This window comes from Chlamydotis macqueenii, chromosome 3 (assembly GCF_036417535.1).
Source record: "Chlamydotis macqueenii isolate bChlMac1 chromosome 3, bChlMac1.mat, whole genome shotgun sequence".
NCBI lineage: Eukaryota > Metazoa > Chordata > Aves > Otidiformes > Otididae > Chlamydotis > Chlamydotis macqueenii.
In genome coordinates, this window is record NC_141558.1 from 56,014,363 (window position 1) to 56,030,970 (window position 16,608).

The 16,608-nt window shown below is 42.5% G+C and overlaps 1 protein-coding gene across 1 annotated transcript; it reads left to right on the top strand.

Moving 5' to 3' along the window:
• Nucleotides 1-327: 327 nt before the first annotated feature.
• Nucleotides 328-16,217, top strand: HSF2 (heat shock transcription factor 2). The gene is made up of 13 exons (XM_086745125.1): nucleotides 328-534; nucleotides 4,341-4,449; nucleotides 4,672-4,799; nucleotides 5,531-5,655; nucleotides 8,226-8,301; nucleotides 9,124-9,185; nucleotides 9,299-9,383; nucleotides 10,286-10,455; nucleotides 11,709-11,978; nucleotides 12,556-12,661; nucleotides 14,222-14,275; nucleotides 14,818-14,902; nucleotides 15,259-16,217. Exons 1-13 carry the CDS (start codon nucleotides 397-399, stop codon nucleotides 15,546-15,548), a joined length of 1,698 nt encoding a protein of 565 aa, XP_086601251.1. The 5' UTR covers nucleotides 328-396; the 3' UTR covers nucleotides 15,549-16,217.
• The last annotated feature ends 391 nt before the right edge of the window (nucleotides 16,218-16,608 follow it).

Genomic DNA, 16,608 nt, shown 5'->3' on the forward strand with positions numbered 1-16,608 from the left:
CCCAGCAGCCCCCTGTCCCGCCGGGAACGGCCGCCCCGCCCACCGCGTGGCCCCACCCTCCCCAGAGGAGAGGCGCGCCCCCATTGGTCCTGGCCCCTCCATATTTGCATGGGCGGGACCCGCCCGCCTCCGGCCTCCCTCCCCACGCACCGCCCCTGCCGGGCGCGCGCTGTTGTGACACGTGAGGGCGGCGCACGTGGGGGCCGTTATGTAAACCGCGGGGTGGAAGGGGCGGGGCGGCACGCACGCGCACGAGCGGCAGCCCGCTGCGCATGCGGGGGCCGCCGAGCGCGCAGGCGCGCGCGGGGAGGGGCGGGGCGGGGGAGGCGGACCGAGCCGGTTCTCCTCCCCCCTCTGCCCCTCCCCCGGGCAGACGGCGGCGCCTCCAGAGCGACAATGAAGCAGCAGCAGCAGCCGCAGCCCCCCCAGCCCCAGCCGCCGCCCTCTGTCGCGGCGGGGGTTCCGGCCTTCCTCAGCAAGCTGTGGGCGCTGGTGGGCGAGGCCACCAGCAACCAGCTCATCACCTGGAGCCAGGTGCGGCGTGCGGGCCGGCCGCGGCGGTTGGCCGCCCCGCCTCCCCCCCCCCATCCTCCTCGTGCGCGGAGCGGCGGGAGGTGCCCCCTTTCCTTGCGCCCCCTCACCCCCAACCCCCAGCCATCTTCCCCCGGTGGCGCCGGGCAGCCCCTTCCGACCCCGGGGCCTGCTAGGCGAGGGCCGAGCAGGCGGGTCGTGGCCCTTCCGCTGGGCCCGTGGTGTCGGGGCGGGCCAGGAGCCGCGGGCCTCGGCGCCCATGAGGAGCGGAAAAACTGGGCCCGCCCGCTCGGCTTAGTCGGGCTCCTTTCAGCTGAGCCGAGGGAGCGCCCCCTCGGGCCGGGCCGGCGTGCGGCTGCTCCGGGCTTCCCCTGCGCCACGCGGAAGCTCTGCTCCGGGCTTCCCCTGGGCTGTCGCCGCTCTCCCAGCCCGGGCAAGGCTGCAGGGGAGAGGCCGGTACCTGTGAATTACGAACGCCGGTGTCCGCCGCGGGGGGGTGGTGGTGGTGGTGTTTGCCGGCCCAGGCTGGGGATTTCCCTGGGAGGCCGTCGGCGGGCGCCTCCCTTGTGGGGAGGGCAGGGATCCGAGCGCGGTGGGGTTTCGCGGTGCGCTGGCAGGCGGTGGCATTGAGCCGTAGCACGGGAAAGGCAGGGCTGCGCTGGGATTTTCCAGCGCGCGCGGGTGAGTTCGTTAACAACGGGGCTCGCTTTTGGTGAGACGGGGGCTGCTTGGCACCGTCCTGCTCCGGGGTAGAAGGAGCTGGGGAGGTCGGGCTGTTTGCGTCGCCTGTACGCGGAACAGGCAGGAGCGCGCATCGTCCCCCCCGCGTCCCCTGTGCGACACCGGTCCGGATCCGGGGGCCGCGCTGCCCACGGGGGCGGCAGGGCCCGGGCCGGTTGGGAGCGGCCCGCGCTCATTGGCCGGTGGGCGGCCACGTGGGGGCGGGCGGCCACGCGGAGCGACAACTGTTGCGCGCGAGTGGTGCCTTCCCGGGTTCCCTGTCCACGTGCTGGAGCGGGACCCCCCCCCCCCTCCATCCTCCCTCCCCCCTCCATCCTCCCTCCCCCCTCCATCCTCCCTCCCCCCTCCATCCTCCCTCCCCCCTCCATCCTCCCTCCCCCCCCATCCCTGGTGGTGTGCAGGGGCGGGCGAGTCGTCCCTGTGGGGAAAGTCAAACGGGGTGCCCGTCAGTAGTGGTGGCGGGGCGGGACACACGCACACGCAGGTGTTGATCTACCCCTGTTTGTTTCAGTGACTGAAGGCCCTGTCCTCGCAACCGCAGGTTAAGCGTGGGCAGTGGTCACACTGATACACATCTACTTGCATGTTTTGAAAAAATAAAAATGGAAAACTCGGATTGGATGTCCTTTCACCCTGAATCCTTTCTGTTCAAATGTTGTTGTAGTAAATAATAAAGAAACGTTATCAGAGTGCAAAGTTTATAAGTATCATAAAGCACAGTAAGGCAGGAAGTAGCCTCCTTCTTATAATGTAATGAAAGGCTGGCAAGTTTGCCGCAGTAGCCATCATTAACTCTTGTGATAAGCCCTAACCAGTTGTCAGGTTTTTTAATAATAACTTCATTTTTCTCTGTGTCTGAGATGTTTTTAAAGTAGTTTTTATTTTAAAAATCCTATTCTCAAACTATATCAAAATCTTCAAGTGATGTTGAGATGGCAGCTGTCAGCTGAGATTATTTTAAATCCTCAACCAATGATAAAATGTCTTCTTAAACATTTTACTGATAATCAGTTTCCAGTAACTTCAGGCAAAACTTCCTGAAGAAGGAAGCAGGTAGACTCAGTATATTACGGCAGCTTTTTCTTCTTTTTTATTTTTTTTAAAATTTTTTTTTTCTGGAAGAGAGATGCTAAGGGCTGTATGAAGGTTCAGATTTTGTCTAGCTTAAGAAGTGCCATTTTTGTCACCTTAGGCTTTTAATGGAGACTTTGCAAATTCATTGCTTATGCTTATCTCAAGTAAGCACACTAAGGTTATTATTAGGTATCCTTGTATTATTTTTCTTAATACGAATAAAGAATAATTATTTGAGATTCTGCAGGTCGGTTTGTGGAAGGAAGATCCACTAATCACAGTTGATATTATCAGCGTTCAGCAGGAGGAAAGTATTGAGATCACTTGATACGCAAGTGATGACATCTTTTAAACATACTCTATGTCAATATTATGGGGTACAGAAAGTGTGTGAAGTGTAACAGAGGAGGAAGAGTACAGTTACTATAATACTTCACTTTCCTCCTCTGCAAATCCATATCTTTGTACTGTAAGGATAAACACTCTGAAACCAAACAGACAAATTTTGTCTGCCTGCATACGTATCTCAGTGCAACCACGGGTATGTGTTGTCCGTGGAAACAAATACAAGGAGTACCAAGTTAAGTACTTGGAAGATTGCCATATGCTGCAGTCAGTAAAAAAAAAAAACTTACTTAGCTACGCAGCAATGCTTCAGTGAGTTCAAGTCAGGCCTTAACGTCTGTACAGCTTTGCTGTAAACGACTGTCAGGGCAACAAGAACTAGAGATGTGTTTCCCGGATTTTTTCAGTGCTAGGCCTGAACAATGTCAAAGTGTCAATGAAGTGAAGCGCCACATGAAAGCTGTCTGTTGGCGTTGCAGGTCATTGTAGTGCCATCTGTTTGAGTACCTTCAGCTGATGAGTTTCATTAATGTACTGGCTAAAATGATCTGTTCTGCCCTTTCTTTTGCTTCCTTTTTCCCTTCCACTGACTGATTCTCAGCAGGAGGTAGGTAGGCGTTACTGGGAAGTTTTCATCTTCCTACTCCCCTTTCAGTCTTAAGCTCCTAACTCATCCAGTGGTGAGCCGTTTATAAATCCTGTTTCTGACAATCCTTGCTGGTTTGCCAGAAGCAAGCTCATCGGCAGGCATCTTCATGTGATCTTGTGGTTGGTTCTTAAAGCTTCATGGGATCATAGAGCTGCTGGTGTTTAAGAGTAAGACACAAATATGACTTGTTGAACTAAAGGGCTTCTAAGAAGGTGCAATATCAGTGTTGACATTTGTTGAAGATTATAGGCTTCTCATTAAATACAAGGTGAGAGTATTGTGGATGTACAGACAACCTAAACTATTTTCATAGCACGGTAATTTTGAAGTAGGTAATTTGGATTCTGCCAGTTATTTGTCCTTTAGTTAACGGAGCACAGTAACTGAAGAACAAAGAGCTGAGCCTACTATTGTAGTCAAAGTCTGTGGATGAAATAAGATATCAGTCCTCTGTCACAATTGGCATCCCAGGAAAAGGGGGATATTTCCTTGGGTAATTACCTTTTTGGTAACTCCAAAGCCCCATGAATACCCTCAGCTCTTTGACAGCTCCATCTGCTCTACAACTCATATCAAACTAATCATGATTTTATACTGGAAAGCAGAAGGGACTCTCAGATGGCTGGGGTATTTTTTGCCCCTTGCACACTCTATTTGTTAGATTCCTTCCCAATACTTTGAAGCTACATACAAAATTGGTAGTATTGTTCTGTAGTGAAACTGTGCTAATTGTTGGTAAACAATTCCATTCCTCTCTTGAGTAAGCAGTGATTAACACTAGAGATTTTCCCATTGAGATATGGATAGCAATGTAAATTGATAGTACTCTGTTGCTTTGCAACTGCAGGGTTTGTACACCTTTTGTTGTGGAAAATTGTAGGCAAGCAGATCAGGTGCGCACTGCATGCACAAAGGAAAGGTTCCTATCTGGAGGTTAATTCTGAAAGATGTGTTTTCTACACTAGTCTTTAAGTAGCTTAATGTGTTTCTCTCATTTTAGAATGGCCAGAGTTTCCTGGTGTTGGATGAACAGAGATTTGCAAAAGAGATTCTTCCCAAGTACTTCAAGCACAACAACATGGCAAGCTTTGTCAGACAGTTAAACATGTGTAAGTTCTTGTGGTTTTGCTTTCTAGCATAGTTCTAGATCCTGTACATGTTTACTTACAGACAGTTTTCTTTGAGCAGTGGCCCTGTGTTCTCTGCAACTAGGATGCTGTCTCATCCTCATAACTGATAACAGGATAGTCGGAAGAGCATAGTTTGAATTTCTTAATGTGGGTTTTGAGAGTGTTTTTTTTATTATTATTTTTCTGTTTCTTTTTTTAAAGATGGCTTCCGTAAAGTTATCCATCCTGATTCTGGGCTTGTCAAAGTGGAGCGAGATGGTCCAGTAGTGTTTCAGCACCCATATTTTAGGCAGGGCCGGGAGGACTTGTTGGAACACATTAAAAGGAAGGTCAGTGAAAACTCAGTATGTAGAAAACTTATACTGCTAAGTATGAATGAATAGCAAAGTTCAAGTTTAATTGCAGGATTGTGAGTGCAAGTAAGTTTGGGGTTTGGGGACGCAAATTGCACTACTCATGTATATCTTGACTTGTTTGAAGATATTTTGGGGGATTTGACTAGGCTACTTTATCTAAACTGCTTTGCTGTCATTATAATACGTTTCACAGGTGGAAAAATGAGTGAGTTACACAAATACGACATTTTGCAAATGAGTATTGGAAGCGCAGAGCATGCTTTGACTTTACCATCAGTAGTATAACAACCTGCTTGTTTATGTAGCTTGTTTCAGAGCAAAGCTACTGTAAGCATTAAACTTTCCACCAGAGAGAACAGAGGCAAACCTATAAACATGTTTGTTACAGATTAAACTGTGGTGAGAGGGATGCACTTATTAACATTGGGTTACTGTGAAGCAGTTATGATGAAGCAGAGCATTTAGGAGAATGCTTGAAGAATCTGAATGTACACAAATGTTTGTAACAATGAAAGCTAATGTGGTGACAGCTGTAAGAGGAAATTTGTGTGTTTCTTTGTATTTTTTATTTCATGTTTGGTTCCTTATCAACTGAAATGCATAGTTTATCAACACTAGAAGAAAATATACTTGATCGCCAAAAGAAAATGATAGTTAACAATGAGTAAAGGAAAATGTTATTTCTGAATTCTAATCTTCTAAAGGTTTCTTCTTCGAGACCTGAAGAAAACAAGATACGTCAGGAAGATCTCTCCAAAATAATAAGTAGTGCTCAAAAGGTGCAGATTAAACAAGAGACTATCGAATCTCGATTGTCTGCTTTGAAGAGGTAAGTTGCTCCATCAGCTGTTGATCCCTAAAATTGAGTAATTATGATAATAGATCATAGAGTCATAGAATGGTTAGGGTTGGAAAGGGGACCTTCAAAGGTCATCTACTCCTTGCAGGGGGGTTGACCAGGGACATGCCTGACTAGATCAGGTTGCTCAGAGCCTCATCCAACCTGACCTTGAACGTTTCCAGGGATGGGGCTTCCATCACCTCTCTGGGCAGCCTGGTCCAGTGCTTCACCACCCTCGTTGTAGATGTCAGACAAAGACCTAATTTTAGATGCCTGTTGATTTCTTATTGCCTAACTTTAAATATTACTTTAGGAAAATTAATTTCAATAGAACAATTACAATACAAATTGAATATTCTGAAGTGGCTGAAAGTAATAGGCAGTGTTGGTGTTTAAGGAACTGTCTAGTAGTGGGCAATTAAATAACGCCTATAATAATAGTTCCATGGTGCTGCTGAGGCAATTATTCAACTTAGCTCTTAGCAAAAAATACGCTGGTTTGCATCTTCAGATTTGAAGTAGTTACTGTGTTTAGTTTGAGGCATAGTTTGGTTTGTGCTAATTGCCTATAATACTTTCTTACTACAATTAATGTCTTTGCTAATTTCTTTTTATTTTTCTGTTGGTGTCTTCCTTCTCCCACTGCTAAAAATTGCAGAAGAGTTAATGAGCCTATAAAAATCTGTTTAGAAATCTAATTTAGATATTCATTGGTTACCTGTTCTGGTTTTATTTAGTGAGGCGGGGCCTAAGGTGGCAGCTTCTGTAGGAAACTGCTAGAAGTCGCTCCCCTTTGTTCAGTGGACTCGGCCGGGCCTAGGGTGGACCTGCTGCTGGCCAAGGCCAAGCCGATTGGTAGCAGAATGTTCCGTGATAATGCCTTAGTGATAGAGGTACAGAATCTGAAATCCAAATGTAAATGGAGTATTTTAAAAATTGCATTATTACCTATTTTGTAATTACAATTTATTCTCCTGAGAGAGATGTGTGTCACAGGTTACTTAATCCTTTAGAGTATGTAGATGCAAACAGCATATAAGCATAAGCTCATGTACTATAAGTCACAGCACCTCAACAGTAACTCTATTTCAGGACTCCTTAACTTATGATGAGAATGTAAATATGATTGTGTACCACTGTGGCAGATGTCAGTGATCAGTTGAAGTTTTCAGAAGAAAATATAGACAAATTTGGGTTGGAAGGAACGTCAGGAGGCGGTCAGGTCCAAACCCCTGCCCAGAGCAGGGCTGACTTCGGCTGAAATGACATCCAGTTGCTAATGACCTGACAAGTTTCTAGAGATAAGAAAGTAGAAAGGTTGGTCTTTGACATCTATGTTGTTGTCCCATGAGTTTAAAATGATTGAGGTAGAAACTGGAGCTAAATCAGAAGACCTATCCCTACAGAATATGTTAATAAAGCTGGTGAGAAAATTTGAGGAAGTTCAGAATCCCTGACCCTAGTTGTTGAATTTGTGATGGAGCTGTACTCTTAAATTGCATGTTGGGCATAGGAGCAGCTTGAGGAGTGAGTAATGAGCTTCATCCCTGCATATAAACAGCTGTTCCTAAAAACTTAGCATAAGGTTTTCTAAAAATCCAAACACCAGTGGAGAGATTTTCATCCTTGTTTGGCATACATCTGTGTTTTAAACTGCACTGCAAAGGAGAGTCAGGTGGTATGTTGTCTTTCCTTATTCATAGAAACTTTCTGTGTTCATTATCTCCCTCTATATGCTTTATGCTGTTGGAAACAACAAGGTTCATGGATATGATAGCGAGGGCCACTTTACAGCAGTTTTTATGCTGTCTCAGTAGCTGGACTCCTGTTTGTTTGGGAACAACCAAAGTTTGTAAAATGGCAGTGTTTCATGAAAACTGCCATCTCTGCTGTGCTCCTATTATTTTTTAGCACCTAACATGCCCCTTTTCTGGAGCTAATAGAGGCAACTGTTAGGATGACCTACAGCTGCTTGTATGACTTCAGAGCTTGTTCTGTAAAGATGCTTTCAAGGTGGATGTACTGTTGCTGACAGGTGGCTTTCATCCTAGTGAGATGTGCGTGAGGGAGGACAAACAGGCTTGATGTAGATGAGGAAGTCGGGTTTTTATTTGTGCGAAGAAACTGCATTCTTAAGCTGTTTGGTTCTTTGCTGCTGCCAGAAACTAGTTGTATGCTTGATTGTTTTTTTACTTAATTCCTTAGGCTTTAATTAATAGAATGAAAAGGAGAAGGTAACTTTGTTAGGGGAAAGGAAACAAAATAGTTCATTTTGAAATGCTGAATGTGTATGTAGTAAGTATTGCCAAATGTGGGAATTTTTTTTTTTTTAAGGGGGCTGGACATTCTCTGCGGGCTATTTGTTGTGCTTGGGTCTCCCGTTTTGTAATTATTTGCCAAGGCTGCTGCTGAGTGTGTGACTTTTTTTTTTCCTCCACAATTTAAAAACACATTTCAAAGAGGTTTAATGAAGCCAACTAATCTTTAACAAAAATGATTAATGTAAATATTTTAATACTTAATTTTAGTTTGACTTTTAAATAATTATTTTCAAACAGGGAGAATGAATCCCTCTGGAGGGAAGTGGCAGAACTGAGAGCGAAACACTTGAAACAACAGCAAGTTATTCGGAAGGTAGGGCTTCATTCAAGTGTGGTATATGAGTGAGTGAGAGTGTTTCTGAACTAGGAATACTTTGCCACATGTTACCTTGCTTTGCCCTCACTTTTTTTTTTGTAGTGTGTGAAATGTCTTTTTAATAGAAAAAACTACAGAGTGGTGTATGGTGAACAAATCTTTGTGAAACAGTCATTCAGTGTATTTTACCACATAAGCAGAAGATAAGGCCAAATTCTTGTAAACGTTTTCAAAGAAAGCGATTCAAGAACGTCATACATAATTCATTAAGGTACCCTTAAAACGGTCCGTCCATTTTTTATTACTTCAGGAATCAGATGACTAATATTCTGAGTTGGATGATATCAGGAAAAACTCTTTCTCACAGTGAGAATTAGAAAGTTCTGTATTGGAAATTCACTACTGTCCCACTTAACTGACCCGCTGACTGTGTATTTTTGAAGTTATCAGGAGGATAGATTATTGAGTAGAACCCACTGATAATAGCTTAGCTTAGTTTAACAGTTAGATTTACAGTCTACCAAAATTGATGTAAATGCAAAGAGCTTCTAGATTTTTTTTAACATATCAGAAATAGCAACGCTGAAAGCAGCCTTCTAGCAAAGACTCTTACTGGATTTTTTTTTTCCGATTTGTTCAAGCCAGATACATACATAAATTTAAAACACAAGGAAGAAAATCTAACATTTCAAAAGGAAAGGCAGCTGATAAATACTTTTAAGTGTAGATTTTATTATTTAAGTCTTCTGCTATAAGGTATTCTGGTGCTCTGAGAGAAACAGAGTAGAACGACTAACAGTAGTGTTCTTTTCCTTATAGATTGTACAATTTATTGTTACCTTGGTGCAGAATAACCAACTAGTGAGCCTAAAACGCAAGAGGTAAATATGGTCTTGAAAACTTGCTGTCCAGTCAGTATACTGGCATGTTTTGCTGACTAAAACCAAAGAACTAGTTTTGAGATGGCTTTCTTCCTTTACTCTTGCTGATTTAGGCCTCTACTTCTGAACACTAATGGACCTGCAAAGTCGAATGTATTTCAAAAAATTGTGAAAGAACCAGCTGACAGTAACCACCATGTAAGTTTGGGGTTTTTTATGTGTACTCTTTGTTACGATGAAGGAAGGAGTGGAAGGGGGCAGACAGATCAAGTAGCTTGCCTTACGGGGAATAAAACATAGCTGTGTATTGAGAGCTATCAACTTTTAGAAGTGATGTGCCATGTTGTGTTTCCTTCAGAAGCCAAGTGTGTTGGTAATCGTCATTCACTTTTCAATATAGGCATGTATAAGCCCGTTACCTGTGTATTAAACACAGCTTGATGTGATCCTGCTGAAAACAGTTTGCTTTTAATAATAGTGCTGTTAGAAATGGTATATGTATGTTGTGGTGTTATCTCTGGGAGTTAGGCACCCCTAGCCACATACGGGGACAAGGGTCCAGCGTGTTGCTCTTCAAGGCAGCATCCAACCCAACAAAGTCATGTCTAGTTGCTGTGCTATTTGAATGTGCCACGCCACTGAAAGTTATTTTCTGCTGTCCACATAATGTTGGTGGGGCAGTCATTAGAATGAGTGCTGTAGCATGGTACTAGAATTAACAACTTTATAACAAAGTACTATTAATAATAATACTATTGTTAAAATGGCAATTGCGGGTTTAGTATTTTTAGTTCTTGTGTAGTCCTGTTGTCGCAGCTTTTTTTTTTTGCTTTTGCTGACAGTGATAGTATGTTTTTTATTTCTATGCCTGTAGTATTTGCCAGACGTTTCTTTTTCTGTAGTTACTATTCTCCAGCTTGTTCATGTATTTGTGTTTTTTCTATTAAATGTAGATGTATACAAACAGCTTGTAATCTCCAAGGTGTATGAAAGCTTTTACACCTCACTAGAATTGAAGTGTTGTAAGATACAATGATAACTGTCAGAATGCTGAAGCTCATTGTCCTCACTCCCCTGACTCTTTTAAAAATAATTCTCAGGTACCTCTGAGCAGAAATGAGGGCTTAAAACAAAGGGAACAGATTTCAGATGACATCATTATTTATGATGTCACTGAGGATGTGGGTGATGAAGAAAATCCCATGGGTGATGAAGAAAATCTTCCTATTACACCAGAAGCAAGTGAAGATACCACTTCAGATTTTTCCAAGTAAGAAGTCTGTAGAAGTCTGTATAGATAGTTGGCTTTCAGTGTTGTATAATATGCAATAATTGAGATGTCGTGATAATTTTTTTTTATGAAGTGATCAGAATTATTCAGTACTCCTGCACATGTACAAGCTTCATCTGTGAATTCACACCAGGTTCTGATTTATATTAACCTCTGGATTTGTTCCAAGTAGTTAATTGGCTGTTGGAGTTTTAATATGGTGAGGATAGAAAGTAATGAGAAGCAATCCGTATTACTGCACTCTTGTTAAATGTACTACTTGTCCAAGGAACAGAGTAAGTGATGTCTTCTTACTTTTGCTTCTGAGTACAGACAGGAATGATTTCCCTTGTTCTTACCAACTTTTGTGGAGAATGGTTTGCTGTTTGTCAGTTGTTGATGTGGTCTTTGAACTTTATTAAGCCAGTTAATTTCAAGTTTGGGTTTTTCTTAATCCCAAGTATTTTGTGACTATGTTACTTCCTGTCTGTACTGTAGAAGTAATTCATCTTTCAGCTATGAGCAGTTGAAACTTGGTCCAGGGGTTGAGATGCAACTCTCTTCCTGAGTTGCATTGTATTGATAGGGCCTGTATTATGCCTCAGGGAATAAAATGTAGATATTTCTGGCTTCTACTCAAACTAGTACCATTGTTCTTGTTCAGCTGATGTCTGGGAATGCATTTTCTGATAGAAAAGCTTTGTGAAGATAAGGCTGTGATAGAGAGGCAGCACAACTAACAGCTACTTAAGGGTTAAGAAAACCAGAGTATGGAGGAGAGCAAATTATTTCAAATTGTTGGTTTTTAGGTTGCCTTCCCAGTATACGTAACAAGGTTAATTAACTACAACACTGTTGACTGAGATCCTTTATGTTATGGATGCTCCGGAGTTGATTCTGTCTAACAGGAAAGATGCAAAATACATGTTGTCTGTCTAGCTTGATGGCCTCATGTGCTTTGATCCGCTTTGTACATACTTCACATTTATAGTTGTATTCCTGTATCTTTTTTGTCATTATTGTTGTGGTGTAGCACAACAGTGTCTGCTAACTGAGCTGCATTAACTGTATTGAGCACCATATCAATGGAAAATAGATGTTTAGAATATCTTGCCACATTTCGTATTAAAAAGCTGTAGGAAAGTTTATTTCCTTTTAGTAGCTTGACTAAAATGAGAATTAACTAAATCTGTGGAATAGTACCAATTAAATGAGTGTATGAAATGCTTTAATTCATTTGTCTCATATTACAGCTGTAGTCATTCTCCCGATATTGTAATTGTGGAAGATGATAATGAAGAAGAATACGCCCCTGTAATTCAAGGGGATAAAAGCACAGAATCAGTTGCTGTCCCAGCTAACGATCCCCTCAGCCCTGTCAGTGACAGTACAAGCCCACTCATGTCAAGTGCTGTACAGCTGAATAACCAGTCAACTTTAACTGCAGAAGATCCCGTCTCAATGATGGATTCCATACTCAATGAGAATGGAGTAATTTCACAGAATATAAATCTTATTGGAAAGTGAGTAGCCCAGTCTTCTGGTTTTTGGTTTGCTTGTTTTTTTTTTTTTCAAGTATTAGAACTGATTGACTGAAGTAAAAAGAAGTGAAGAGTAGTTTCTACTGAGAACTTTAAATTTATAGGTCATCTTTTTTCTCACCAGTTTCCAGAGATCCTTCTATTTTAAATATTTTAAGATAGGACCTCTGATTTTCATTGTGAAGCGAGTGAGTTGGGGTGCATAATCTGACAGTGTAATGTTTTGCATATCATTGTTTAAACCGTCAGATTTATCTGCGTAGCTGTTGCAGGCAGATGGGACTCATGAGGGCTACCTGGATGCAAGAATGCAGATCTCTGCTGGTGTCATGTCCTAGTGTTATGTTGATGTGAGATCTGTTTCAGAGCACCTGTCTGCTTTACTTGGGTTCTCCTCTAAAAAGGCTAAAAGTTTTCATTTTTTCCCAGAGGTTGTTTCTAATGAAAGACTTAGTTCATTCTAGTTCTGCTGAAGATTTTTAGAGCATGTTGTACATCTATGTAAAGCTTAATTCCTTTTGTTAAGGGATACAGCAATAAAATACTGTTTGTCTTCTAGAGTTGAACTTCTGGATTATCTTGACAGTATCGACTGCAGTTTAGAGGACTTCCAAGCTATGTTATCAGGACGACAGTTCAGCATAGATCCAGATCTCCTGGTCGAAGTAATTGTCACTGTTTATTTTATAAGTATTTTGGTAATACACTACATAAAATATTTGTGTGGGTTTTTACTGTTTCAAATAGATTTAAAACAGTTTGTTTTTTTTTTTTCTTTCTTTGCTTTAAAAAAGGAAAGTTATCCATATTTGAGAATATGTGTTTCTGGAGCACTGGTATACTTGTTAGTGCTAAACCACTGCTCAAGTGAATGCTTAAGTTTTTTATTGAAAAATGGCTTTCTTAGTGCTTGTATTTGTTGCAACATGAACTCAGACACCAATAATATTAATACTGTTGCTTTTAAATAGCCCAGCACATCATCTGTGGTCTTCTCAATGAACTGGGGTTTAAAAGGCTCTTGGCATTTATTTTACAAGTTTCTCTGCCATTTCAGGTTATTTCTTAGGAGCATGTATATGTTCTCAATTCCCCTTCAGATTTATGTCAAGTAGAGTGGTCTAGGTGGGAAGATACTTGTGCAGGTCATCTAGTCCAGCCTCCTTGCTCAAAGCAGGACCAGCTTGATATTGCCAGGCTCATGTGGTTCAGGACCTTGGTGACTCAAATTCTGAAATCTCCAAGGATGGGAGATTTTGCAGCCTCTTGGGTGCCTGTTCCAGTGCTTGACTCTTCATTAAGAATTTCTTAGTCTGTCACAATTTCCCTGCTGCAGCTTGTAACTCTTGCCTCTTGTCCTTTGTCTTCTCCATAACACCTCTGTAAAAGCAGTGGAAGAGAGCAGTTATCCTCCCTTGTCTGCCCTCTCCAGGCAAGATTAGCCAAGCTCCCTCAGCCTCTTTTTTGTCATAAACCCCCAGACATCTGTGGCCCTCTGGACACCCTCTAGTTTGAAAACTCTCGTACTTGGAGGCTTAAAACTGGATACTTTTCCCCAGGTGGCCTCAGGTGCTATGCAGAGGGCAATGATTCCTTCCAGTGACCTGCTGGCTATGGTGTGCCTGAGTGTAGCAGGGCCCTGCTGCTGGCTCGTGGTAGGGTGTTGTCTACCGTGACTCTCAGGTCCATCTCCAAGGAGCTGCTCTCTGTCCGTTTGGCCCTTTACCTAGGCCAACGCGTGAAGTTATTGTGTTCTAAATGCATTTGGCTGTTGAAGTTGACGGAGTGCTTGTTGGCCTCTCTTCCACCTTCCTGAGATCCCTCTTAACAGCTGCTCTGCTCTTCCATACATTGATGACTCCTTCCAGTTTGCTGTGACTTGCAAACTTGATCAGATGTGTTCTTCTTTACTGTACACAGAGTTCTCCATGCAGCAATGTAAGAATGAATTGGTATTTTAAGACTGCAGCAAACTGTGTTGGTCTAAGTTAGACGTAATTAAGTTGTTTCCTTTGTGATTGAGGTTCATGGAATTCCAAACCATTATGCTCCAAAGACAGGTTTTCTCTGCAGAAGTAGTAACTACCTGTAAATAAATTCTAATCCTGATAGAGGGTGAAAACATTAAGTACAGGGATTATTCTCACACCTGCAGATGTGATGTTCTTGTATTCTTAATAGCAACATCGAGATACCTAAAACTTGATGTGTTTTGTCTTACTCAGCTTTTTACAAGCTCCGTGCAGATGAATCCCACAGATCATATCACTAATACCAAAGTAAGTCTCAAATCCATTGCTCAGTGTGCACGGTAGTGAGACGCAAAGTTTATTCATCTTTTACTGCTTTACTGGTATAATAGCACTTTTTTCATGCTCTGGCTTTGATGACTTCCCTGAGATTAGGAAGGCTACAACTGAATTCATCCTGTTTGTTAGGTTTTGAATAGAAAAGGGAAAAGCACACCAATTAATAATGTCCTTTAAAACTTCTATTACCTTGAGGCCGGTACCTCTACATTTTACCAGTCTCTTGACCTGTGGGGAAAGAAACACAAGAATAAGCCGTAGAGCGAAAACCTAGCTCTTTGAATTTGTCCTGTTCATTTATGAGCATTGGTTTTGGTTCTGGCTGGCTTGAGTAAGCTTGTGTTTCTGTTGTTTGACATTTTCTCAGCCACGGTCTATTAGTATGGGTAACTGATACCAGTGTGCCCCTTTGCAAGTAAAAATTGAAATTTTTTTTGTAGTTAGTCAGCTGTGTTCTAGTGGCCTTGGAAAAGGCCTTGAATGCGTGTGTAAGGTTTTGCTTTCATTTCCAGATGGAGACAAAGGGAATCGAAACTACCAAGAATAATGCTGGTCCAGCAGCTTCACAAGAAACACAAGTTTCTAAGCCCAAATCAGGTTAGTTGTAGTGTTTCATTGAAACAGTTTAACAGTTGAACAAGCATTGTTCTAAAAAATCATCTCAGTTACTTGCTCTTTGTCTATTTTTGTGTCATGCTGATAACCAAATAGCCAAAACACTCTATTTGCTTTTTAGGTTTTTGGCACTGCACCAGGTGCAGTGAAACAGAACAATGTTATGCATGAATGTAACAATTTTTTCATCACTCACTTAAAACAAACAGCTATAATGGTGTTTATTAATTATCCTTTAAATAAGTTCTGTGAGGTAGATTTTGGTTTTTTGCTTCTGCACATAGAAAGGCATGTGAACTAATAATGTTTTGGGAATTTTTTTTTTTTTTTTTCATTAGATAAGCAACTCATACAGTACACTGCGTTTCCACTCCTGGCATTCCTTGATGGGAGCCCAGGCTCTGCTGTTGAGAGTGGGAGTTCTGCAGCTGCAACTCCTTCCTCTGCTGACAAAGCCCTGGAAGTGGATGAGCTCCTGGAGAGCAGCCTAGATCCTGAGCCCACCCAGAGCAAACTGGTGCGGCTGGAGCCACTGACAGAGGCAGAAGCAAGCGAAGCCACGCTCTTCTATCTATGTGAACTTGCCCCAGCACCTATGGACACGGACATGCCGTTCTTGGATAACTAATGGGATGGGGACTCTGTATATAGTCATGAAGATGAACTATTTATTTAGGATATTGTTTGGTATATGAGTTTTTGTAAATCACTGTTTTATGTAACCAGATAATGTGGAATCTAAAATACCTTTCCTATGTTACTTCCTACAAGCAGTTGTTTAACTGCACAGTTAGACAAGCTGTTAGACACGGTTGGCAATACCAAGGCAGACTGCTACTGTGCTGCTGTCAGGTCCTTGGTATTACACATATCACTGAATATCCCAGGTAACGGAACACTTGTTAATAGTAAGCTTTGATTTATGATTTCTTATACTTCTGGTCTCATGTATGATGACAGACTAGTAGCGTATGGTTAGGGAACACTGACTTTCTGTATCTTCTTTTTTTTTTTTTCTATTTTTACAACATTTTGTTTAACCAAGATGAGGCTTTTTTGGGGGTGGGGGGACCAGGACTTGATGTAGGCTTTTTTTTTCCCTGCTTAAATTGGGAACAAAGTGCCTGTACCTTCCTAAATCTTGGTTCTGCCTTACTTTCACTTCAGTGGAAGTGCTCACACATAGCACAAACTGGGGAAAAGTTAATTACAGCTGCCGGGCCCCTTGACTGCATGAGTACTTTTAACTTGGACCATCTACTCTGATAAAATAAATGTTACTCTCAGTGTGATAACATGTTAAGAGTTGTCTCTTATTCCATGTGCCACATTTATGGGAAAATAGTTTCATTCTCTCTGAACTTCAAGATTTATTTAGAAGCCTCCAAAACATGGCTAATGCAGCAAACTGTTTCCTTTAGTGCTACACAGAGGGGTGTTTTCTCCTTTGTTTTCTTGTTGAAAACTATGGCAGAACCCTGTACCTTTCCTTCCCATGGAAGCGCTCTACCCTATGCAAAGGTGTGTTTCCATTGCTGCTTCTAGTAGTCTTCCATGTTTATTGAAGTGAACATGCTGTAGTTGTGTGACACAGCTGACTGCCAGAGGGCTGAAGGTGCAGTTGACCCACTTAACTAAATCAGCTCATCCTGGGCTCCTCATTTAATACATAAGTAGTAAGTTAAACT

What these genes read in the sequence shown, in the direction of transcription:
- HSF2 (XM_086745125.1), top strand. Translation starts at nt 397, where the DNA reads ATGAAGCAGCAGCAGCAGCCGCAGCCCCCCCAGCCCCAGCCGCCGCCC. An exon ending in TGTCAGACAGTTAAACATGT is followed by an intron (nt 4,450 to 4,671) that starts GTAAGTTCTTGT and finishes CTTTTTTTAAAG; the next exon opens with ATGGCTTCCGTAAAGTTATC. An exon ending in ATCATATCACTAATACCAAA is followed by an intron (nt 14,276 to 14,817) that starts GTAAGTCTCAAA and finishes TTTCATTTCCAG; the next exon opens with ATGGAGACAAAGGGAATCGA.